At 64.2% G+C, this 25103-nt stretch overlaps 1 protein-coding gene and 1 long non-coding RNA gene across 5 annotated transcripts; both read left to right on the top strand.

The window, feature by feature from the left end:
* The first annotated feature begins 7905 nt into the window (after positions 1–7905).
* MKNK2 (MAPK interacting serine/threonine kinase 2) lies at positions 7906–20101 on the top strand. 4 transcript variants are annotated; one of them, XM_075523925.1, is made up of 14 exons: positions 7906–7990; positions 8072–8253; positions 10536–10617; positions 10800–10901; positions 11042–11139; positions 12147–12226; positions 12753–12826; positions 12907–13011; positions 13374–13429; positions 13631–13726; positions 15282–15476; positions 15571–15735; positions 15847–15890; positions 17241–20101. In XM_075523925.1, exons 2-14 carry the CDS (start codon positions 8206–8208, stop codon positions 17407–17409), a joined length of 1314 nt encoding a protein of 437 aa, XP_075380040.1. In that variant the 5' UTR covers positions 7906–7990; positions 8072–8205; the 3' UTR covers positions 17410–20101. The 4 variants fall into 4 exon arrangements, with proteins under 4 accessions (XP_075380040.1, XP_075380038.1, XP_075380037.1 ...); XM_075523923.1 differs by lacking the exon at positions 17241–20101 and adding an exon at positions 16177–16858; XM_075523922.1 differs by lacking the exons at positions 15847–15890; positions 17241–20101 and adding an exon at positions 16177–16858.
* Positions 20102–22888: 2787 nt separating this feature from the next.
* Positions 22889–24305, top strand: LOC142420403 (uncharacterized). The gene is made up of 2 exons (XR_012778737.1): positions 22889–23023; positions 23629–24305. It is a non-coding gene; the product is annotated as an uncharacterized LOC142420403 (long non-coding RNA).
* The last annotated feature ends 798 nt before the right edge of the window (positions 24306–25103 follow it).

The following is a 25103-nucleotide window of genomic DNA, read 5'->3' as shown; positions in this document are numbered from 1 at the left end:
CTTGCATGGCTGCCGCGTGCTCCCTGCCCAGCGGAGGAGCTGGGCCCTCCCAAGCCCCCTCCAGCCCCTCTCCTGGATTTTCGTGGGTGCAGCTCAGCTGGAACCGTGTCTCCCCCCAGCCGGGCGCTGCCAGAGGGTGCAGCGTGGCCCCGCGGTGCCGCAGCCGGAGCTCCCCGTGGAGCTGAGACCCACCACTGCTTGGGAGAGGGTGCAGCAGCACCCCCCAGCCCCTGGCGTGCCCCAGGAGCAAGGCTGGATCCTGTGAACGAGCAGGGAAGGGCACAAACCCACGCGGACCCGAGTGTTGGCTTGTGGTGGGGCTGCAAGCGGGCGCTGAGCGGTGCCGGGTCAGCTCGCGTCGTTTTTCATCTGCTTTCCCTTTCACACCGACCTCGGATGCCACGAACGCGTGTCCGGGGGTGTGTGGCACCCATCCGGCTGCCACCCACAGGGCTGCAGGGCGCTGCCTTCCTCTGCCCTCCCTTCCTTTTCTGGGGGGGGGGGAAGATCTGGCTGCTTCTGTGCGAGAGCAGCTCAGCCCAGGGAGGAGGAGGAGGAAAAGCACCTTCAGGGGAGAAGAGCCGCCAGGGCCTGGAGGTGCTGCTGCAGCCGAGCCCGTCCTCTGCGGCATGCGGCAGTGCAGGATGTTGCCCAGACAGGTTTGCAGAGCCACCGCACCGGCGCGGCCTTTCTCTACTTCTGCCTCCGCCTTTTCCCCTCCGCGGCCCAGGCAGCACCCTGCTTTCATCTCCCCGTGCAGGGGCCTCGTGTTTACTCGCCCGTGAGCCGCAGCTGCCTTGTTGCAAGCAAGTCGAAGTCTGCAGGCGAGCGGGCTGCTGCGAGCGCCCAGAGCTGAGCCCAGCCTGGCGGAGCAGGTTTAGCTGTGACCTGGACCTGTCGGTAATTTTATCGCTCATCTCCCCGGGTGCTGGTGGGGTATGCAGACTGAGGTGTCACGAAGGCTTTGGTGAGAGCCCGAAGGAGAACAGATTTGCAGATCTCCTGCGTTGCGGGGCCAGGCTGCCTGGGTCGAGCAGGTAATGTGCCCAGGGCTCCGGCAGCCTCCCCTCTGCGGGGCTGACCCCTTCCCAAAAAACACAGATGGCATCTGCCCCGGAGCGGGCACAGGCTTGCGGGCTGCAGGGCGCTCTGCCACGGCCGTATGTTCAAAGGGAAATATTCCTTTTCCTTGGCTCAGCGTGGTGTCACCCACTGCTCCCAAGGAAACGATCGCTCGCCCTGCGCCCTCTCCCTGCTGGGCTCCTCCAGCTCCCGAGTGCCGAGGAGCTCAGGAGCTTCGGGACCTCAGTTCCCATTAGGGTTTGCTTAAAATTGGCCGCTGGTTTCCGAAGCTGCGGAGTAGACACAACGATTGCACGTGCCCTCGGAAGCCAGCCACAGGAGAGCAGCGCCTGGGGGTCTCCTACAGATCTGCAGCTGTGTGGCTTCAGCCAGGAAATGTCTGTGGGGTCTGTGCGGGAGCCATGTCCCTGCTGGGCGAGGACGGGGATGTCCCCGGCCGACGCTGCCTCCTCGAGCAGCAGATCCTGCTCGGAGCATTGCTGGGGCTTTGCTGTAACATAAGCACGTCCTTTCCCTGCCCTCACCCCCAGCCGGAGCGGCTCAGCCGCGATGCTGCTCACCGGTGCTCCGGGCACTGTCCCATGGCTGCACCAGTGCCCGAGAGCCGTGGCACGGACCACCCCTCCAGAGGGGCCACAGGCTGCGTTTCGCATCCGCAGGAGGTGCTGCCTCATCCCCTGCTTATCCCCCCTTGCACCTTTGGGGTCGGGGAAACAGGGGCACGGGGTGGCACAGGACGTGTCCCCGAGCAGCTCTGCCATCCACAGCCCCTCCAGACCTTGGCAGTCCTGTGGCCGCCTGCTCCGTCCCTCATCCCTGAGTGGGCAGCCAGCAGCTTTCCAAGTGCTCTGCAATGTGCTTTTGGGTTTTTTTTCCCCAGACAGCTGATGCCTCTGGGGCCAGATTCCCACCTCGGAGGGGACCCTGCAAGGCCCTGGCAGCCCCCCACCCCTGACCTGCCACCCCCCCCCCCCCAGGCAGGGGAATGGGGCCGTGGGTTTGACCCCTCTGGTTTTGGGCTCTGGGGCTCCATGGAGGAGGTGACAGCCGTTCCTGGGACAAGGGAACAGTCACCGGCGCAGCACGCGCTCCCCTCTTCCTTGTGCGACCTGGCCAGGCCAGCAGCCAGCAGCTCCCTGGCCCCATGCCGGGAACGCAGGCAGGACTCGGCAGCCCTCCGGGAAAGCACCGGAGCGGGGAGCACGGGTCCCCTCCCCACGGCTCGCAGGCGATACCGGAGGGCATCTGCTGCTCTGTGCCCGTGCTGTCCCCGCAGGAGGGGACAGTCCCTCGCTGCCACGGCTTACCCAGAGCTTTGCCAGTGGCGGATTAAAAAAGGGGCCTCAGGTTCATTTTTGCTGCTGGTGAGCACCCTCCCTGCGAACCTGAGAGGCTGCTGGGACGTGGCCGCCGGCACCCAGCGTCTTCCAGCACGGGGGTGCGTGGGCCCCCGCTGCACCTTCAATACCTTTTTCAAACAGCAAAGGAGCAGGGGTAATTTTTTGGTGGTTTGGGACTTTTTCTGCTGCTTCTAAGAAACTGTGCGATGTGCCAGCCCGCACCTCCCCTCCCACCGCGTCCCCTGGCTCCCGGGGCCGCCCCACAGTGACCTGGTGCAGTGGGTCGGGGCTGCTCCTGCGGGTTTCACCCCTTTCCGGGGCATTTGGAGGATGGAGAGGGGCAAAAAGAGCCCAGGGTGTTTAAAAGCCGCCTGGAAATGCTTCTCCCATCTGCCACTGGCAACCAAGGCGAGACCTCCACTGTGGCACGGCGTGAGTCCCCTCCCTGCCCTTCTCCCCAAACACCCCGAAACCACAGCTCCCAGAGCTCCTGCCCCTTTTTTTGGGGGCTGCTGGGATTCCCCTCCCCGCCGTGACTCGGTCCGTCTTCCCTGCGGATGCCTGTGCCGAGGCCTGGCCCAGCCCCACCGTCTCCATCTCCTTGTCCTCTGGGTTTTGGCTGGTGCAGGTGGCGCAGCCAGGGCTGGCCATGTCCCCGCAGGGCTGCTGGGGGACAAGGGACGCTCCCCGCCAAACTGGCTTCTCCGCTTGAAGGTTTTTTGGGGGTGAAACCACGCTGGCGCATGTTTGTGCCCTCCCTCGGGGCCGCGCTGCCCGGCTGCTTTGGCTGTGGGTTACGGCTGCTCCTTAACCCCATGGCACCTCCTCCGGCCGGGGAAACCGAGGCACGGCACCACCTTCCCCGCTCCATGCGTGGCCACCCCTCCTCGGTCTGTGGCCGTGTCCTGCTGCCGTCCCTGAGACAGGCTGGGCCGGGCAGCTCTGCCGTGGGGGGGGCAGCCCCAAAATATGGGTGCAAAGCAGGAGCTGGGGAACCCAAGCAGGGTTCGCCCTGGCCCCTTCCCCACAGCAGACGGGGAGCGAGGGAGTGGGGCCACGTCCCTGAGGAAAACCCCACAGTGGCAGTGGGGGGCGAACGCCGGGACTTGGGGTGCACTGGAGCCCCAGCGTCCTGCCCCCACAGCGGGGAGCCGGGTTGGAGGGTCAGACCTGCCCGGGCACCGCGGGAGCTGCCCAAATTCCCCTGGCCGTGTTGGGGTGAGGAGGGAGGCTGGGACACCCGCCAGTGTGCCACCAGCACGGCCGCGTGCCCACGTGTGCCTTGGACGTGCGTGTGCGCGTCTCCCCCCGTCCCTCCCGTCCCTCCCGTCCCACCCTGGCAGCAGAACCAGCGCCGGGAGAGTCAAACCTCCGGGTTTCTGCCTGGCAGGAAATTCCAGGTTTTTTGCAAGATTTTTCATTTGAAACAGAGCCAAGGCTCCAAATCCTCCCGCTTCCAGGAGAGGCAAGCTGGGCCCTCCTTGTGCCGGGGAAATAACACAAGGAAAAAGGATTTATTTTATTTGTTCCCTTCCAAACTGGAGCAGCAGGGCAGGGGAGGAGGAAGCCCTGCACATCCCACGAGCGACTGCCTTCCCGCTGCTCCTGCCCGTGCTGGGGCCGACCCACGTCCCGTGGGAACAGGGCGGCCGTGCGTGGCTTCGGGGCAGGCTGTGCTGCCCGCCGGAGGGGCGGCAGGCGGGCAGGGTGGCCATGACGACCTCCGGCCCGACTCGCGCTCCCTCTGCTCCCCACACCGACAATAGCTGCCTTCCGGCACGGCCCCGCTCACTTTCCTGTTTTCCCGCAGCCGGTCTCAGCGCGTGGGCCTCCACCGACCCGCGGGGACCCCATCCCGGCGGCACCGAGGGGTGCAGGGACAGGCAATGCCGTGGGGGCAGGGCTGTCCCGGGGGTGCTTCGCCGCTCGTGGATGCCAGCGAAAAACGAGGCATGGCGGGTTTGCTGCCGCCGGCCCCGGCTTTGCAGCCCCCAGGATGCCGGATGTGATGATCAGGAGGAGGGAGCAGGGCTGGGGGGGCTCAGCACCCGCCGAGCAGGTGGGAGGCATCGAATGCATCAAAATTCCTGGTTCCCTGAAAACAATTCAGATGCCCTGCTCTGCGAGCTCAGGCCGTGAGCTGCCAAAGCCTGCTCTTGCCAGGCACCGCCACAGCCCCTTCCACCGCCCGTGGGTTTGCTGGGGGCACGCGTGCCCCCGTGGCCGGAGCCGGCTGGAGCGGGGACCTGCTGCAGCCCCAGATTTGCAAGGGCTGCTGTGAAGGGGGGGTGCAGCGCAGGACCCCCCGCTTCGGCCCCCGAAACACACGCGCGCGGGGAGGCCTGGAGGAAGGCAGCCAGGGTTAAGCTCCGGAGGGACCGGAGCTTGGTTTTGGCTGGACCCTGTGTCCACCGAGCTGCACGGGAGAGGGGGAGAGCCCCGGCCCCGGCGGGGAAACACGGGCGACGCACCAGGATAAACGCCTGTGCAGGCCAAAAAACCCACGTGGCACGGCACTGGCATGATCATGTGTGCAGGTGCAGCACATGTATGTACGTGTGCATGCGTGCGTGCATCTGCGTGTGTGTGTGTGCACGTGCGAGCCGGCCCTCAGGCGACCGCACGGCTCCACAGCGATGCACCTGGAGAGGCTGCACCTACGCGTGTGTGTGCACACGTGTGCCGGCCGCACACGCGTGTGTGTGTGTGTACAAACACCACATGGGGCGACGCTCTGACGCCTCCTGCTTCGCCCTCGCCCACACGCACACGTGCTTTTGCGCACGCCTGGCTGCCGCGCGGCGTCTGGCCCCACGCGGGTGCCCGTTCCCAGGGTGCCGGCGGCCGATGCTGCGGGGGGGAGCGCAGGGAAGGGGAGCGTGTCCCAGCGCCCTGCGCCAGCGGGACCCCCCAGCCAAACGGCACCGGGCGCTCGCTCTCTGCTCCCGGCAGCCTGAGACCCGACACTCTCGCCACGCGTGGCTGCAAGCCTCACCCACGGCCCTGCCGCCCCTCGTGCACCCACCGCCTCTTGCCACCCCCAGCCCCGGTTTGAACAGCGCTGGCATCGCCCCAACACCTCCCGGGGCGGGGCCTTTCACAGGTGGGATACAGTGCGGGAGGCAGCACGCGGAGAGCGTGCAGCGAGTGTGGTGCGAGCGTGCAGAGAGGCCAGGAGCGTGCAGGGAGCGAGTAGTGAGTGTGGAGCGTGAGCAGTGCGCATGGAGGGAGTGTGTAGTGAGCATGCAGTGAGCATGCAGACGTGCAGCGAGCGTGCAGAGAGGCCAGGAGCGTGCAGGGAGCAAATAGTGAGCGTGGAGCACGAGCACCGAGCACGGAGGGAGTATGCAGTAAGCATGCATTGAGCGTGCAGTGAGTGTGCAGACACACAGTGAGCGTGCAGAGAGCGTGCAGAGTGTGCAACAAGCACAGAGAAAGCATGCGCCTGGCGTGCAGCAAACATGTAGAGGTCATGCAAAGGCCACGAGGCAAGCACACAGCGGGCAGCAAGCGTGCACTGAGCGTGCACCAGACACGCAGAGGATGCGGTGGCCACGTGTAGAACACGCGGATGACATGACATGCAGCCAACACACGGAGAGCATGCATTGCACATGCAGCGAGCACGCAGCGAGCACGCAGCAAACAGGCAGCACACATGCAGCGAGCACAGGGCCAGCGAGCCCGGCTGCGAGCGCTCCAGCACCCCACGTGACGACTGGGACCCCCGGGGGCTAAGGGAGCTCCCGGCTGGCCCTGGGCGGCCCCCCCAGGGCTGTGGGTGCCGGCACTGCTGCCCTGTCATTACCGGCTCGGTGACCTACATGGCAGCGTGCGCAATTTTGGAGGCATGTGGCTCCTCCGCCGGAGCTGGAGCTGCCCGACGGGTGCCACCGGCCAGCGCGCCCCACGGCACCATCCCCGTCCCCCGTCCCCGTCCCCTGTCCCTCCTCTAACCCTGGGAGCCAAAACCCCGCAAATCCCCCCCCGTCCTGTCGCACCACGGCTGCCCCCCCGCCAGCCTGGGCGGACGGGGAAGCCCTCGTCAGCAGCGCTGATGAAGAAAGGCCCAGGGTGCCTGGTTTTCCCCGGCTGCTCCGCTTGCGAGCGGGACGCGGGAGCGGCCTGGCGAAAGCAGGAATTTGGGCGGATTTGGAGGGGCCGGGGGGGGGGGCGGGGGGGCAGCCGGGCCCCCACCGCGGTGGCCCCGCACCAGGATGGCACCAGGGGCTTGGGGGGCTGCGGCTCCTGCCGCGGAGCGTCCCCGAGGAGCGGGGGCAGGAGGGGGGGGGGCAGAGCGTGGCGGCGGGGCCGGGGGCTGCACGGCGGGGCCGGGGCCGCGCTGCCGGGCGGGGGCGGAGCCGGGGGCTCCCCGGGGGCGGCGGGCGCGGGGCCCGGCCGGCTGCGCCATGGCGGGGGCGCGCAGCCAATGGGCGGCGCGGGCGGTGAGGTCACGCTCGGCGGGGCCGCGGCCATTGGCCCCGCGGCGGCTGCTGGGCGCAACGAGCGCGTCCGTTCTCAGCCCCGGCTGGCGTCATGCGAGACGTGGGGTGGGACACACACACACACACACACCCCCCCCTGCAGGGTGACGGCCTCCCACGGTGCCGCCGAGGCTGGAGTGGGGGTCCCACTCGCGAGCCCCCCCCCCCCCCCTCCTCCCCCCCCCCCCCCCCCCATCACCGCTGCTGGCCTCGGTGGCCTGCGGGGACAGAGCGACGCGAGCCCGTGGCCCGCTCCCCCCCGGCGCGGCGCCGGCTGCGGGGCTGAGCGCTGCCCCGCTCGTGGCGTGTGTGGGGCGCGGGGCCACGGAAAACGAGCACGGAGCCGGAGTGTCCCTGTCCCCGGGTGGGGGGGGGACGGACCCCAAAGGGGCGTCCCTGTCCCTGGGTGCAGCATAGGGTGCCCCGGGGGTGTCCCTGCCCCTGTGCCCAGGGGTGAGGTGGGGGGTGGTGCGTGGGTGGGTGTCCTCACCCCCCGGCGCGGCGCAGGGGGGTTTGAGGGGTGCCCCGTGTCTCTGGGTGCAGTGCGGAGGGGGGGGACCGGGGGTGTCCCCGTCTCTGGGTGCAGTGCAAGGGGGTGGCCGGGGGGGTGTCCCTGGCCCTGGCTGCAGCACAGGGGCTGCCGGGCTGCAGGGAGCCCCCCGGGGGGTGTCCCCGTCCCCCGCTGCACCGAGGAGAGCGCCCGGGGGGGGGGGGGGGGGGTGTCCGGGCGCCCGGAGCAGCACGGGGCGTGCCCGAGGGGGTGTTTATGTCGCCGGGGGGTGGCCGGGAGGGGTGTTTGTGTCCCCGGAGCAGCACGGGGGGTACCGGGGGGGGTGTTTGTGTCCCCAGTGGGGGCCCGGGGGGGGTGTCCCCGTCCCGCGGCGCAGCGCGGGGGGTGCCCGGGGCGGCGGCGCCCGGCGGGGGCGGTGCGGGGCGGTGCGGGGCGGGCCGCGGCCGCCGCTATAAAGCTGTCGGGGGCGGCGGCGGTGCGTCCCCTCCCGGCGGCGGCGCGGAGCGGAGCGGAGCGGGTGGCGGTGCGGGCTGCGGTACCACCAGCAGCGGCGGCTCTGCGGGGCCGCGCCGGTGAGCGCCGCCGGGGCGGGGGGCCGGGGGCTCCGTGCGGGGCCGCAGCCGTCTGACCCCCCCCCCCCCCTCTCCCCGCAGGTCTCGGCCACCCCCCGGACTCCCCTCCGGCTCTGCCCGTCCCTCCGCCTCCCTCCCCCCCCCCGTTTATTTTTTTGCGCCCCCCCCCATTTCTCCCAGCAACGCCGCCCCCCGCCGCCCCCCCCCGCAGCAAGATGGTGCAGAAGAAATCAGAGATCCCGGGTTTCCACCGCTCCTTCAAGGTAAGGGGCCGCTCCCCTCCCGGGGGATGCTCCGGGGGGGTTCCGGGGATGCTCCGGGGGGGCTCCGGGGCTGCGCCGGGGGGGCTCCGGGGATGCTCCGGGGCTGCGGTGCGGGCAGGGCCGGTGCGGGCCCGCGGCGGCCGGATCCTGCGCTCTGCAGCGCTCTGCGCCGCATCCCCTGCCTGGGGCTGGGGGGACGAGGAGGAGGAGGAGGACGAGGCCGAGCCGCCTCCTGCCCGCCGCGCCCCCCGACACCCCCGAAGGAGGGAAGCGCCGGGGGCGCTGCCACCCAAACCGGGCAGCCAGGACCCCCCTGTCCCCCCGCGCCGGGGGCCGGGGCGCTCCCGGAGGGGGGGTCCTCAGCCCCCCCCCCGCCCCGGGTGGGCGCTGGGCTGCTGCAGCAAGGCTTTGCTCACCCCGCTGCAGCTCCCACGAGGGTCCCCCCGTGGGGTGGGTGGGTGGGCCGCGCTGTGCCCTCCACCCCCCCAGCTGCACCCGTTCGCCCCTAATCTGCACGCGGGGTGCGGGGCCGCAGCGGGGGCCGGGCTGCCTGCGGGCTGGGGGCTGCGGGGGCTCGCCGGGCCCGGCCCGGGACCTGTTGTGCAAGCGGCTTGTGCGAGGGCCGGATCCTGGCAGCACGGCCCGCACGTTCTCCGGCCCGGGGAACCGTCAGCCCCGTGCCCCGTCACGCCGCATCCGTCCCGGCCGCTGTCACGGTCGGGGTGTGCGGGAGGGGGCCGGATCCCGCCGGGTCCCGCTCCCCTGAATGCTCGCTCTTGTCCCGGCGTGTGGCCGAGCGGCTTCGTGGGATCTTTGTTTAGTTTGGCTCCCGGCGCTCCGAGGGATGCTGGGAGATCACCCGAAACCTGCCCGGCTTATTTTAGCTGACACCTAATCCTGTTTTTAAGGCTTTTGGCTGGGCTTTGGCTCCCTCCCCACCGCCCCCCCCGGGTGGCTGGGGCCGGGGGGGGCCGGGGACGACACCTCGGATGCGCTGATGGAGCCCGTGCGCAGCGTCCGCCCCGCGCCTCCCATCCCCCAAACCTTTTGTGTGTCGGTGCTGCGGCAGCTGGCAGGGCCCCGGACCCCCGTGTGCCCCCCGGGAGGCCTCATCCTGCCCGTGGTGCAGGGATTTGGGCCGGAGCCGCTTGTCCCAGGGGGGTGGCAGCCCTAACGCGGGGACCGTGGCCTGCAGCTGGGCGGGGGGGGGCTGGCAGCCGAAGGGCAATGCTGCCCTCTGCAAATTCAGATTTTTTTTTGGGGGGGGAGAAGCTGGCAAAACGCTGGGCAGGAGCGTTTCAGCCCCGGCGATCTGGGGGGGTGCTTGGTGGGGGGGTGCTCCTGGCGTGACACAGACACGCACCCCCCGCACCGCGGTGGGGACCTCCCCGGCCCCCGGAGAGCCGCCCCAGCGCTTTCTGGTCGTTTCTGGCGGCGGTGCCGGGGTTCACTGTTCATGCGACGCGCTGGGGCTGGCAGCAGGCCCGGGCACCGGGGCACCGGGGCGGGTTTGGGAACGCCGCCGGGAGCCACCACCTCCACCCAAACAGATTTCGTAACTCTGGAGAGGACAGGGCCCTTTCGCCTCCCCGGCCGGGCACCCCCAGTGCTGCCCCGTCCCACTGTGGGGTGGCTCAGAGGAGCCGGGGGCAGAGGGTACCCATGTCCCTTTTGGGGAGCCACCGGGGTTTGGGGTGGGGGAGGCAGCGGTTCCCATGCCCTTTGCCGATCTGAGGTGCGGGGGGGGGGGGTTGAGGTGGGGCCTGATCCTGCCAGGTCGCAGGTGTTGTGCAGCCCAGCTGGCATGACGTTCACCGGAGCGGGGCTGAACGGGCTCCGGCCCACCGTGACCTTGCGGGGAGCCGGGAGAACGCGGTGCGGTGGCTCTGGAGTCTGTCCTGCCCTGTGGCTTTTTTTCCCTCCCCCCTCACTGTAGTTCAGGTCTGGGTGGAGATTTGGGGTTGGGTTGGTGCGGACGGCCCCAGCCCCTCTCATCGTCCCCCGCGTGCTGGCCTGGGGCTGCTGGCGTGGAGGCATGACACCACAGCACCATCCCCATCAGGAGATGCGGTCAAACCCTTTCTCCTCCTCCTATGACTCTGCCTGGGGCTCCGCTGTGTCCCTCCGGCAGCAGCACCGCGAGCCGGTGTCCTGCGCCGGCGGGGCGGGTGAGCAGAGTGTGTGCCAAGACCAGGAGCGTGCCAGGCTCCGTGTCCGTACCAAGCGGCCGGTGGCGGCTGATCCGGCAGCTGCCGTCTCACTCCAGTTCTTGGCCCCCGCAGGGACAAAACCCCTTCGACCTGGAGTTTGACCAGTCCAACCACCTGGAGCCCGTCTTCAACTTCGAGTGCCCGCCCCGTCCCGGTGAGCTGCGGGTGCCCTCCTGCGGGGCTGCGTCCCGAGGGGGCTCCTCCCATCCTCGCCCCTGGGATGTTGGCCCTTTGTGCCACCCCGAAGGCTTTGGGGGGCTGCCCCGGGGGTGGCGATGCTGGGGGAGCGTGGGGCGGAGGGGGGCGACTCACGCCGGTGGCTTTGCTCCGGTGCAGACATGCCTTCAAGTCAGCCCATCGATATCCCCGATGCCAAGAAAAGGAACAAGAAGAAGAAGCGCTGCAGAGCCACCGACAGCTTCTCCGGCAGGTTCGAAGGTGAGCGGGGCTGCCCGGGGACCCTGGGGTTGGGGCCCTCCTGGTGTTCCCAGGCTTGGGGACAGCCCGGGGAGAAGGGACAGCCACGGTGTCCCGTGCTGCGGCGGGGCCGGTGGCTCAGGCGACCTCTCCCCTGCCAGATGTTTACCAGCTGCAGGAGGAGGTGCTGGGAGAAGGGGCCCATGCCAGAGTCCAGTCCTGCGTTAACCTCATCACCAACAAGGAGTACGCGGTGAAGGTAAAGCTCTGCTGCTCGGGGCTGCAGACCCGGCTCCCTCCCACACCCTGCCTCAGTTTCCCTTTCTGCCCTCCACGTCTCGGGCTCTCCCGGCTCCCATGACCATCCAGTGCTGGCAGAGGACAGTTTCATGGGCTGGAGGGGAAGGAGAGGGGCAGGAGTGCGGCAGGGCCGGGCTGTGCAGGTGGCACACCATCCTCTGCCACCACCCAGCTCCAGGACCTTGGTCAACCCCCTTAGCCACGCTCCTCTCCCTGTAAATTAGGGCAGGCGGGAGATAAATTAACACTTGCAACGCGTCTGGGGACTCGGGGCAAGCAAGGGCGTGTGGTGCTGGCAGGGTGGCCAGCTCCTACTTGCCCTGGGGGTAGTCTCCATGCCCCTGCGAGCACGTGGGCGCTGGAGGGGGTCGAGACGAACCGGCTGCTTTTGGGGTTGGGGATGGTGGTCCCGTGCCCCCGCACCCCGCAGCCTCCCAGCCAAGGTGCAAGGGGGCTGGGACGGGCCCCATGTCAAAATGCAGCCAAATGCAAGGGGAACTTGGCTTCCCGCATCGCCCCGGGCGGGCCTTTGGGTGCCCCAGTGGGGAAACTGAGGCAGCGGGGAGGGCTGAGTGGCGGTGGGGGGCTCCGTGTGCCCCGAAGGGCTGGGGCCAGTTGGGAGCACCCAGCTCTCCCCCCCGCGAGGCTGTGGGTGGGGACCCCCTGCCCCATGGCACGTCCGCTGGGCACCTGCTGTGCCAGGGCCCGTCGGGGTGAAGGGCCCTTCTCTGCTGCCGGGGCTCGGCAGCGTCACATGGACCTTGCCTTGGCCGAGGCCCCGGGAGGGAGCGGCTTGGCACCGCCGCCGGGAACAGCCTGTTCTGCTGCCTTAACCCCTTCGGGCTCCCCCCGTCTGCCTCCGCCCAGCCCCGGGGGTCCCCAGCGCTGGCTGGGCGGGGGTGCGGCAGCTGCCAGCCCCCCCAACAGCGGTGCCTCTCCCTGAGTCTCCCCTCCTTTGTGTTTCAGATCATCGAGAAGCGCCTGGGACACATCCGCAGCAGGGTCTTCCGGGAAGTGGAGATGCTGTATCAGTGCCAGGGACACAGGTACCGCGGGGCAGCCACCGTCCCCCTCCGCGAGCACGGGGAGTAGGCTGAGTCCGGGCTGACGCTCGGGACACCAGTGGGCTGCAGCCAGGCCGCCCTCCCCTTGGCCTCGCCGGCCGGCGCAGGAACATCTCGGGGGGATGTTAAGCAGTTTGCCATGACAATGGGGGCTGCGGCAGCCAAGTTGGAGCGGTGCCGAGGGGCGAGCCGAGCCGCTGTGGCGGCGTTTGCCGTCCCGCCGCAGAAAGCTGCTGAGCGGGGCTGTTTCTGGAGAGGGGCGAGCGAGCCAGGAGGGTCTGCGAGCAATTAGGGAGCGGAGCCGGGCGCCGAAAGTCCCTCTCCCCCCTGGAATGCAGCCGGGGGGCCCCGGCCGTGTGGTTTCAATCACTGGAAACCCAATTTTCCTGTCCCATGTCCCCCTCCCGGGGACCTGCGCTGGCTGGGGGTGTGGGGGGCTGCAGGGAGGGGGGGATGGATCCCGGGAGGTTTTTGGGGGGATGCTGGGCTGATGCTGCTGTCCTTGCAGGAATGTCCTGGAGCTGATCGAGTTCTTTGAGGAGGAGGAGAGGTTTTACCTGGTGTTCGAGAAGATGAGAGGAGGTGAGTGTGGTGCCGGGGCAGGGGAAGCCAGGGCGGTGGGAGCCCCCGCGAGCCCCGGCTCTGCTCTCGCCCGGCCGCAGGCTCCATCCTGACCCACATCCACCGGAGACGCCACTTCAACGAGCTGGAGGCCAGCGTGGTGGTGCAGGATATCGCCAGCGCCCTGCACTTTTTGCACAACAAAGGTGAGCTGGGATGCCCCGGGGGTCCCGCCGTGCCCTCCCCAGGGGGGTGCTGTCCCGGGGGTCCCGCCGTGCCCTCCTCGGGGGTGCTGCCTCCCCGCATCCTCCTGCCCGGGGGACAGTGCCGGCCCCGGGCGGGTGCGCAGGGTCAGGCCCGGCTGCATCATGAGGCTTTTCGTGGTGCAGAGCCTGTTCCTCCGGTTCGGCCGGGACTCGGGGCCAGCAGCAATTTTTGCCCTTTGCCGTGACGCAGGCAGTGATTTGGGGCAGGGAGGGAGGGGTCCCGGTCCCACCCCCAGACCTTTCACCACAGGGGTCTTGTAGGGGGGGATTTTTGCCCTCATCCTCTTTTCTCCCCCCCCCAGGAATCGCGCACAGGGATCTAAAACCAGAAAATATTCTGTGCGAGAGCCCAGACCAGGTGAGCGGGCAGCAGCCGGGGTGGGCACAGGGGGGTGCTGCCGGGGGGGCCGTGTCCCCGTGGGGGATGCTGCTGCCGCAGCACAAGGGCTGGTGTGAAGCATGACCGGGCATTGACAAGCAGCTGGGGCGTGAAAGCAGGGCTGCAGGTCCCCAGGGGGCTGCCGGGGGGGTCACTGGCTGCTCCTTTCCCCCCCCCCAGGTCTCCCCGGTGAAGATCTGCGACTTTGACCTGGGAAGCGGCATCAAACTCAACGGCGATTGCTCCCCCATTTCCACCCCGGAGCTGCTCACCCCGGTAAGCATGCAAACGCGGGGAGGGCTGTCCGTGGGGGGGGGGGGGCCCTCCATCCCCACAGGCTTTGGGGACAGGGCTCCGTGTGGACACCTCCCTGCTTGTCGCTCCCCTCGCCGGTGCTGCGTGCCCCTCCGCCGCGGTGGCGGGCAAGATGCTGTTACATAACGCGGGGGGGGGGCCGGGCGGCGCAGGGGGGGCTGGCGCACAGCCCGGGCTGCCGTGAGCCTTAGCAACAGCCAGCCCCGGCGCAGGCGGCTGCGTGGAGGCTGGCGCTCGCGGGGAGAAGTGGGTCAGGCGAGAGGTTGGGGGGGGGCCACCGTGATTCCCCCGGTTGTGGGTGAGAGGGGGCTGGGGTCCCCCCCGCTGCAGGATGGTGCTCGCGTGTGATGCAGACCCTGCAGGGTGGACGCCCCAAAAGCTTTTGGTGTCACCCCCGTGTTGCAAGGAGCAGTCCCACCCTTCAGGGGGAAGGCCGAGCGTGCCCCCCCCCCCGCAGAAAGCCCCGCTCCTCTTATCGCCAGCAGCAGAGCCCCCCCGTGCAGGGTGTTGCCCTGTACCCCGGTGTTTTTGGGGTGCTCACGTGCCAGGGAAGGCAGAGCCCAGCCGATGCGGGGTGCACAACAGCAGAGGTGGGGGCCAAAACACTCCAGCCCCCTCGTTCTGCTGCATTTGCCCTCCTCCTGGGGCAGGGGCTGAACTTCTGTGGTGTCTCGAGTTTCCCCGTTCTCTGCAGTGGGGTTGGCCGGGGTGGCCACCCCGGTCCCTGCAGGGTTAAAGCCCTGCTGCAGGGTGGTGGTTGGGGTTGGGTTTTCTTTCTTGCGGTGGCATCAGCTGCTGGGGCTGGCGAGGCCTCTGTTACGGGGTGATTATCTGCTGGCTGCAGGTTTTTTCTCCGCTCGTCACGAGGCCCGTGTGGGCTGCGGGTCACGTGCGCTGGAAAGCCCCAGAGTCCCCGGAGTGACAGGGGAATGGGGCCGCTGGCTCTCGCCTCTCCTTGCACGTTAACTCCTCCGGCACCAAGTCCTGCGCCCGCTCCGGTGGCAGTGCCTGCTCCGGCAGCCCTGCCTGCGTCAGGCAGGGGAACAGGCAGGGGAACAGGCAGAGCAGGCCCATCCCCGCCGCCTGCCCGCGGCGTTTTGCAGCCGCTCCCAGGCAATGGGACGGACGCTGCCCCGCTGAGCTGGTCGGGTGGCGGCGGCAGCGGCGCTGTGGGGTGTGGGTCCAGCGTCACCGGTGCTGCCCCGCGGGGGTGCCTGGGAGGGGGTTGCACCCCTTTAGGCCTTTTTTTTTGGGGTGGCAGCCCCCCGTCGCGTGACCCCGAGAGAGGCAGGGTGTGGCATCCCTTGCGTGGCAGGGTGTGGTGGGAAACCTGGAGGGGGGTGATCTGCTCTGCCAGGAGCAAACCCGGGAAGCAGCCGTGTCTACGCCCTCATTTCAGGGGGTGCAGCCCCGTAGCTCTGGCAGGACCCCCCCCCCCAGTTCTCCCAGCCTGCCCCATCAGTCCCCCATCCTTTTGGGTCCCCGTGCTGGGGCTCACCCCCGCCTCTCCCCGCAGTGCGGCTCCGCCGAGTACATGGCCCCGGAGGTGGTGGAAGCCTTCAACGAGGAGGCGTCCATCTATGACAAGCGCTGTGACCTGTGGAGCCTGGGCGTCATCCTGTACATCATGCTGAGCGGGTACCCCCCCTTCGTGGGCCACTGCGGCTCTGACTGCGGCTGGGACCGGGGCGAGGCGTGCCACACCTGCCAGGTGCGCAGGGGACCCCGGCATTGCCGAAACCCGCCACCGGTTTGGCGGCACCGCTCCCGGCTCAGCCCCTTTTATTTCTCCCCCCCCCCCTCAGAACATGCTCTTCGAGAGCATCCAGGAGGGGAAGTACGAGTTTCCCGACAAGGACTGGGCGCACATCTCCTTTGGAGCCAAAGACCTCATTTCCAAGCTGCTGGTGAGAGATGCCAAGAAGCGGCTCAGCGCAGCCCAGGTCCTGGAGCACCCCTGGGTGCAGGGGGTGAGTGCTGCTGCTCCCCCCCCCCCCTCCCTGCCCCCTGCTCCCAAAAGCTGGGGTGGGGGACACCCCACTGCGGGGTGCCCAGCTCTGACCGGCCGCGTTCTGTTGCAGTGCGCCCCGGATAACACCCTGCCAACCCCCATCATCCTGCAGAGGTGAGCGCAGGTGGCCCTGGGATGGGGGGGGGACACACATCCCAGCCCCCCAAATCCTAGCTCCTCTCCCCGGCGGGCTGCTGCTTCCACTCTTGCTGCTTTTCGGGGTCTCTGCCGTGGGTCTCTGTCGGGGCAGCAGTTGCAGCAGTGGTTTGGGTTTGAGCCATGTTTTTGGTGCCTGACCGGTCTGGCATGGCATGCATGCAAGGGGGGGACACCGTGGTATTTGACCCCAACCTCCCTCCAGCCCCCCACATCCCACTCTGAGCCCCTGCCTCCCTCGCAGGAACAGCAGTGCCAAAGAGCTCACCTCCTTTGCTGCCGAGGCTATCGCCGTCAACCGCCAGCTGACACGGCGCGACGAGGACGAGGAGGAGGAGGCGGAGGAGGAAGCACGACCCATCATCATCAAAGCTACCTCACGGGCCATGCAGCTCTCCCCCCCCTCCGAGTCCAAGCTGGCCAAGCGGCGGCAGAAGAGCAGCCTGGCCAAGGCGGTGGCCGCCGGGCAGCACCTGGTGGCCCCGCTGGTCCTGGTGGCCGACCAAGCCTGAGCTGTGCCCCTCGGACCTGCTGTACCCCATGTCCCCCCTCCTCCTCCTTCTTTCTTTCTTCCCTCCCCACCCCTAAAAACCCCACCGTTTCTGGCTAGTGACAAGATCAGGACTCGTCCCTGTGGCTGGCTTCCAAGGTTTTGCTGATCTTGTAGGTCTGGGGGTGGGAGGGTTTGTTTAAGATCTTTTTTTTTTAAGGTATCAAATCAAGCGTGAGGTTGCTTCACCCAGGGCACACTCAAGGACATCTGACAGACACACGGACTTTTGTTTCCCGACTCTTGGTTTCTCCTCTGACATTTTTCCCCCCCTCCCCGACACCAAAGGACTCTTTGTATCCGCGGCTGCTTTGACGATTTCAGCTCATTTCATACTGTGAACAAAAGACCCTCGGTCGCATTTTCAACAACAGGAGTCGCGTTTTAACCTCATCCCTCCCCTCGGAGCTGCAGGTCTTTCTCCGATGTTGGGGTAGATCCCACAAAACACCCCTCCCGGGGGTCCGGGAGGCACCTCCCGGGCGCGGGGACCCCCTCCGTCCCGTGCTCGGGGGTGTCCCCAGCTGTGCTTCAGGAGGATGCGGTGGGCGTTGTGCAGGGAACCGCTTGGACCGGGGAGAGACGGTGCCAGCGAGGGAGCAGTGCCCCGTCCCACCGAGCCGCCCTCTCTCCTCGGCAGCCCGCTTCCAGAATAAGCTATTCATCCCCTTTTTTCTTTTTCTTTTTTTCTTTTTTGTTTTTTTTTTTTTTGTTTTAATTATTGTTGGTTTTAAACTGCTAGCTGTGCTTCTCTACAGGGCACGGAGAAATGTCTTCCTTTCCTTCTGCGCTCCAGCTGGCAGCTCCCTGGGGGTAAGGTCAGAGCCAGGGGGATGCCCAGGCATCTGGGGCCGTGCTGTTGCGTTGGGTTGGGTGTTGCACCCCTGTTTTCGGAGGGGCTGCTCGCCGGTGGCTGTGCCCTCGTGAAGGTGCAAAGGAGGAATGAGGTCTCCAGGGTGGCCGGAGCAGCCAAAAAATACCCCTCTGGGAATAGCGAGGTGCTCTATGGAAAGCGAAGGACCCCCGTTAGAGACCGTTGGGACCTGCTGCAGGGCGGTGCGACCTGGCGTGGCTTCGGGCTGGCCCCGAGGCTGCTGTGGCGGGAGGGTCTGGGAGTGCGGAGGGTGCCAAGTGCCGCGGGGATGCCGGCGGGCAAGCGGCCGGGCTGGCGGCAGCACCCAAGGGCCACGGCGTGGGGGAGCAGCCTGGGGAGGGCTCGGGATGCGGGGCCGGAGGGTTTGGGGTCAGGGCAGCAGCACCTGGGCAGTGCAGGGTCTGACCGGCAGCTGGGGAGAGCTGGGCGTGTGCGTTCACACGCGTGCATGTGCGTCCGTGTTCACGCGTGTTCATGCATGTGTGTGCACGGAGTTGCCCTTTCCTCGGAGCTTGCTTTGGGGAAGGGAGGGAATGCACGCGGGGGAAGGACTTGGGATGCTGAATCGGGACGAGGCCCTTGGCTGGTTTCTGCCGCGCGGGGCTGGATTTGTCCGGGCGAGCGAGTGGTGCCCGTGCTCGGAGCCGGGCTGGCGTCCAGCTCCTCCAAACACCCCCTGCACCAAGGCAGAGCAGCAAACCTCCGCTCCCTGCGGCGGGTCGTGCCACCGAGCTGCGCCCGCTGCCATTCCCGCATCCCACCGGGAAGGAGGGTGCCCCCTTTGTTAGCAATCTCCTCTCCCTTCCAACTCAATGCTTTGAGCTTTATATTTTGAAAAAGCAGCCTCGGCCCATCGTGCGCATAGGTGAAGGCTTTGGGAGCTTGCTTTGAGCCGGGGAAGAGACTTCCCCAGGTCTTCAGCTGGACAGTCACTGTCTCTGAAAAAAAAGAAAAAAGTTCTCCTTTTTATTTTAAGACTGCTGACAGCAATACTATGCAATATATGTTGTTTTTTGTTTCAGGGAGGTGTGTGTGAGTTATCTTGGGAGATAATGATCTCGGGTGTTGATGGAGTTTGGGGCAGGGACCGTCTTTTCTCGCCCTTCCGCCGAGCGGCATCAGCAGGTCAGGGAGGGCGGCTCCCCCCCAAAACCGCCTCACACGTGCGATCTGCCCTCTCCCCCGGGTGCCCCCGGTCCCACTGCACGGGGTGGGGAGGAGCAGGGTGGTGGCGAGGGGAGACCCTCCCCACGCAGGCACCAGGACACCCCGGAGAGGCCTCCTTTAAAGGAAAAAAAAAAAAAATCCATCTTGATTGTACATTGTTACTTTTTATAGCTTATTTTGTTTTATCAGTTGTAGATAATTCCTTGTTGTCTTATATTAAGAAATACTTGAATGATGTACAGTACGCGATGCCTTGAGCTGGTATTGTGAAAGCTATTGTTAATGCTGCACGCCGCAGCCTTTTTTAAAAAACAAAAAAAATTGTGGGAAGGGGATGGCGGGGGGATGTCTCTGAAACTTTTTTTTTTGGTCCCCCATGCTTTTCTTGGCAAACCGAGTTTCCCCCGGTCCCATGTGCAAGACCTAACTCTTTTTTTTTTTTTTTTTTTTTTTTCTTTATATACACACACGCTCTCTTCTGATGGCTGGTGCGTGGCCTGGGTGACCCGTGCTGTGCGGGAGCTCGTCCCCGCGGGCGCTGTGCCGGCGCGTGGGCAGCCTCAGCCGGGGATGCCTGCAGCCGGCCGATGCTGCGGGTGTTTGCATCGGGGGGATGGACGTGCCGGGGAGCGTCCGAGCTCTTTGCCGATTGCTCGGCCCAGGCTTGGCTTCGCGTTTTGGCTCGGGGGGTCGGTTTGACCGTGGACCCGGCGCTCCTGGCACGGCACTCCTGGGGGAACCCGTGCCACCGGGATGGCGAGCTCCCAGCAGCTCTGGCGTGCGGCATGCGGGGCAGGGTCTGTGTGTTTACAGAGGATCCTTAAATGTCTCTAGAGCTGGGCCATCGACTCTGAAACGCCTCTAGCCCTGACTTGCGGTGGTGTTGGGGACCCATGGGTGCCTCGGCAGTGCGGGGCTCGGCACCGCACCGGGCCGGCTCGTGAGATGCTTGTGCCGGGGCCGGACATCCCCTCCCCGCTGCCAGCGCCTCTCCTGGGGTGGTTTCCAGACAGATGCTCCCCGACCTGCAGTCCAGCACCAGCTAACCCCTCTCGCCAACGCCCTTCTTCCTCCTCTTCCTCTTTCAAAGCCTTTCCCCCCCATAGAGCATCTGTCTTGGAAACCAACTTCAAAAAGATTTTTTTTTTTTTTAAGCTGGAAATTTTAAGTGTTTTGGCTTCCTCTCCTCCCCCCCGCCCTTCCTTCAGCCGACTAACTCGACTTAGAACTGGTTAGAAACGTTTACTGTGAAGCTAACTTTTTTTTATCAAAACAGGAGAAACTTTCTCCACTTTACAATTGATGAAGACTGCCAAAGCTGGTTCGACAAGAGTCATGTTAACGCACTGTTGGTTTGTACAATGGCAGCCTCCGCTCGGGGGCTGGCTAGAAAATAAAAATGAAAACGAAAAAAAAAAAAACAAAAAGGAAAAAAAAAAACCCACAAAAACAAGCACTTTACTGTATGTACCAGGTGAACTGATACAGCTGAATTGAAGTTTTCCTTTATAACAATTGTTGATGCCAGAATTTTGTATTCTGTTTTGTAAGAATTTAATAAAAATGCATTGAGACCTACGTGGTCGGCACGTGGCTGCGGGCAGGCTGGGCACGGGGCCATCGCTGGCTGCCGTGGGGGATTTGGGCAGGCGGCGGGGAGGGAAGCGAGCCGGCCCAGTGCTCCATCCAAGGGCTCTTCCCATGGTCATCCTTCCCAGGCTCCACCAGCTCCTTCCCAGCCCACTGCTGGTCCCAAGGGGGCTGGGAGGGCGGCCGGGGGCCAGGCAGGGCTGGAGCTGCAGGGTGGCAGGCTCCGATGCCAGGAACACGGGCTGGCAGCGGCTCAGGTCCTGACTCACTTTTCCCAGCGGCATGGTGTGATCCACCGAATCCCCAAAGGGGGGTTGGAGGGTCACGGTGTAGCACTGTGCTCTGCCAGCTGCAAACAGTGGCACGGAGGCTGCCTGCTGCCCTGCCACCCCTTGGAGACACCCGGGCGCATTTTCCATCCCCCCCCTTATCTGTCAGGTTGCGGAGGGGGAAACTGAGGCAAGAGGGGAGCGTGTGGTGGGATGCTGGGGATCCCCAACAGGGACTGGAGCTGGTGATCAGGATGTGGGAGAAGAGCTGCAGGAGCCCTGCTGTGCTTTCTTCCATGGGCAGGGAAGACCTTGTTGAATTTTTTTTTTTTAACTTATTTTAATTTTTAAGGTATTTTCTAGCCTGGTACAAGTAAGTTTTCCAGCCCTGCTGCCATGCCGGGGGATGGGGCTGTGAGCTCTCTGGATGCCATTGCCATGGCTGGTGGGGACGCCCTGCCTGGCGCTGCTGTCCCAGCAGAGCCCCGGCTTTGAGGAAGGGGCTGCGAGCTCTGCTGTGGACCAGCTCTGCACGCTGGCGAGGGCAGCTCTGAGTGGGGAAAGCCCCACAGCAAGTTGCTGCCGAGAAGTCCGTGCTCGCTGCTTGGAAAATGGTGCAGCTGCTTCCTGCAGCATCCGGATGGGGCAGCTCCAGAAGTCTCCCCTCCCAGGCTGCTCCGGGATGGCCCGTGGTGGGACCAGAGCTGAGGTCCCCTGGATGCAGAGGACGAGGACCGTGTCCCATCCTGCTACACCGTTCCTGCCTCTGTTGAACAAAGCTATTGCTCCCTCCTGTGCCTGGGGGCACCATATCGCGCCCCTGGACTTTTTACGAGCATTCAGCTCTCAGCTCTCCTTTTCTTACCCCCCCTTGTGTATCCTGCTCTCTTTTCCCTCTTGCATGTTGTCTCACCTGTCCTTGGGTGCTCAGCTATCTGCTCCAGAAACCCTTCCTCTCCTGCCCTTTGCTCATGGCCTATCCTGCAGGCGATCTACCTTCCAAGATGCTGGGTGGATCCCGGGCAGGTGGTGTCAAAGGGAGCTTCGCTGTGAAGGCTGATTGAGGTTTTAATCTCTGTAAAATTTCTTCGCATGGTCCCTCTTCCCCTGCACCCCTGACATCACCACCCCTAGAAAGCGCCTGGTAGTTGGAAACCATCTCGGAGCACGTGCGGAGAAGGGCAGCTCTGAAAATAAACCAATGCGGGGTTAAAATAACCTGCGCTGCTCTAGTGCTGGAGCATCGGCCCAAAATAGGCTCTTCCGCTGGGATAAGGGTGCTATAAATAAGTCTGCGGTGATTTGCACTGTTGAAAAGCCCCACAGCAGGAGCAGCGGCGATGCCGCCCACGCTGGCCTGGTAGCACCGTGAGAACGAAGGGGCCGCTGCAGAGCCACCGGGGTGGCCTGGGTGACATAGTGGGTCAATGGGGCTTTGGGTGACGTGGTGGCTTGTGTCAGTTCTCCTGTTCTCAGGATTTAATTGAGCCACCAGGTCACGATCGGATGCGAGCGGCCGCGGCACTTGGGTGGCCGGTGGGGTCGCGCTTGGCTTCGGCACAGGGCACGGAGGAGGGTGGGCGTGCAGGCAGATGAAGTGTCTTCAGTATTTTGGGTCTAAGCCTGGCTATACTGGTGACAGGAGACGATCCAGATGATAGCCAATGTTTGGTTCACTATCTGCTCGGAAAAAAACCCTGAAGTGCAGAACATGCATTCCCTCAGCCCCGGACTGGTCTCCTAAACAGTCAGTGAGCCCCAAAACCACACCGGGCATGCAGAGAGGAAGGCGCGAAGGGCTGTTTTGGATCAAAAAAAGGTTCGTTTTCCTTTTTGTGCTTTTAAAATGTTTTACGAGATGGGGCAGAGAAGGAAAGAACCACTGTGCATTTTACAGTGAATCACCACTCCTGTCCAGGCAACCAAAACAGACCAATTTGGGCTTTTTTTTTTTTTTTTTTTTGTAGAATGTGCCATTTTGGAGTCATTTTGTGGCTGGTGTGTAGGTGTGCAGGTTCTCCCTCTGTAGCCATCTCAGGGAGTGATGTGCACCCTGGCAGACCCCGGCACACGGGTCTGGCCCTGCCTGCGCTGCCTGTGGTCAGCGGCTGCACCTGAACGCCCTGCGGCAGGCCGGTCTCTCTGCACCAGGACGAGCCTTGGTGGCACGAGCACAGCATGGCACGGCCGTCTCCTCCGCCGGCTGGAAAAGGCCTTGGTCAGCCTCGTGTTTGTGGGCTCAGATGGTGAAGTGTGGCTTTTGGAGAGCCATGGGGTGCGGGTTTGGCTTTCCCACAGGATTTCAGCTCCAGGTGGAATTGCTCAGGCCTTGGGAGCGGCGGTTGCTCAGCAGGAGCGGAGCAGGGCCAGGTTTTCCCAAAGGCCAGGAGAGCATCTCCAGCTGTGCCCCTCAGAGACTCTGCTGCTGCCTGTGGCTGGAGTCGGTCATGGGCCTCGTGATTCATCTTCTCACCTGGCTGAAGGTTTAAATAAAGGCTTACGCTTAAGCACGGGGTTTGGCAAGTCCTGCTTTAGCCCTCCTCTGGCTAACGCCCAAGATGTCTCTGTCTTTGCCACGCAGTCCTCCTCGGAGCTTCGTTTCATCCTAATGTAACTCCTTTGAGAGGAGCTGCTCAGCCAGGTAAGAGCTACCTCTGCATTCCTAGCTTTTGCTTGGAATACATATTCCAAATGGTTTTGGGTTTTTTTTTGCCTCTACAAGGTAAAGAAAAGCCAGGTGTCCTCTGCCATCAAACTCCGAGCACTCCAGTCCCACCGGTTTCATTCCAGCTGCTCATAGCTTGCCCTTGTGCAACCGAGACCCTTTATTTCCAGACCTATATTTGGTCAGCCTTCACCTAACACCGACTGAATCACACCGATTTCCCCACCCAGAGTTATTGCTGTGGTTAGGCTTTGATCATCTTACGATTATCCCATCTAAAATAGTGCTGCCTTTTGCTGAGTGCCTAATTTGTGAAGAAATCTGTTGGCTATCAGATCCAGAAATAACGGTGCTGTGCCATTTTTAGGAGCGTTTGTTCTCAGATTTATTTTGGGGATGTTAAAGTCTCCCATATGGCACTATTCTTCGACTGTATTTCTTTTGTCTCATACACTGCTGATCACTGCTGTGTTGGTCTGGAGATGCTGTAGCAAACACCTTGCCCCATCCCACAGAGCCCAGGCAACAGTGTCCCATGCAGATTTCTGTGCCATCCGTATTATCCCTTCTTATTTCTGTAGCTGTTTCCTTACATTGGTCCTGAGTTGAGCCTCTGGCTCCTGCCACAATATGAATCATCATTTATTTCATCACGTGCCGAATAAATAGGATCTAATGAGCCGCGGCAGGGCCGGCACGGTGAGTAAGGCACAGAGAAGGGTGGTGGTGCCGGGGAGATGAGCGTTGAACGGGGAGGGGTCGCCGGCGCTGTACTGCTCTGGTGGGCGTCGAATCCCTTCCCTGTGTGACGGAGAGGCACACGTCCTCCCTGGCAGGCACGCCGACCCCTCGGAGACACGCCTGTTTCTCAAGCATGACCCAGCCGTGGATTTGCTGGGATTTTGGAGCAGGGAACTCTACGGCGGAGAGGCTTCAGCCTCTACCACCTCCATCCACACCAGCACGGGCTGGGCTGGACGCCCATGCACCTCCCGGACAGGGCAGGGGCCTCTTGGTGACCCTCCTGGTAGCACTCCTGGAGCTGAAGGGCCGCGGCACCAACCAGCCAGTGTCCACCAGCCCTGGGACGAGGCTCCAGGCCACCCCTGCCAGAAATCAGAAGTGTCCAACTGTCCAGCCACCCAGTTGGGCGCACGCAGCAGTCTTTAGCTCCCTCTAATGTTTATGGCCCGAATGAAGCATCGGAAAGCTGAACAGGACTGAGCAGGGACCGGGCAGGCATCCAGATACCACGTTTGTGAGTAAAAAATGTGATGCTGAAATGCACGGAAGCAGCTCGGCCAGCAAGGGGGTGTGAGTGTGTGATGTGCTAAGCGCGTGAAGACAAAAGGATGCCGTGTTTTTAAAAGAGAATATGTCTGTATTTAATGCTTGGTTATTATTAATATAAGAAAGATTTCCCAGGAAGAAGAACTGTTCCTCTAAAGGCTTCTACTCATTCCTGCATGCGCAGACCAGATGCCAGAGGGACTATTAGGATGGCCAGCTCTAAACTCCACATATCTGTGGCTACAGGAGTTTCCCAAACTCATCCACGTGAAGCATAACACAGCTTTAAAAAATGCAGCAGAAACCTGCTGGCACGTAAGGCAGCAGAAATAGGTATTTGATAACATGAGACATATTACCAGGTCAGAAGCTCTCGATCAAAATTAGTGGTGTAACAACACTGCTGCAACGTGCCACGGCAGTGCCTGGCCATAGTGGTTAATTGGCGAGATCCTTGAGCTATACAAGCGTCTGGAAGCTTTGAAGCAATATGAATAGCACGTCTGCATGTATTACAGAAACTGTAACGCAAAGGCACAGAAAACAGAAGGGGCAAGACAGGACATTTCCTCGCTGAAGAGGCCGAATTAAGGACCACACGTTTGCTCCCAAACGCATGTGCGTGCACCTCCAAGAGCTGAACACAGATCAGCGGATGGATAACAGAGAAAGGGGGAATGTAATTACCCCGTGAAGAATAAATCACTTTAACGGTTCAGTTACTGAGATCACAGCAAGGCAGTGGCACAGCCTCTTAATTAATCTT

This window comes from Mycteria americana, chromosome 24 (genome assembly GCF_035582795.1).
Source record: "Mycteria americana isolate JAX WOST 10 ecotype Jacksonville Zoo and Gardens chromosome 24, USCA_MyAme_1.0, whole genome shotgun sequence".
Taxonomy (NCBI): Eukaryota; Metazoa; Chordata; class Aves; order Ciconiiformes; family Ciconiidae; genus Mycteria; species Mycteria americana.
This window is presented reverse-complemented; position numbering and strand designations above follow the sequence as displayed.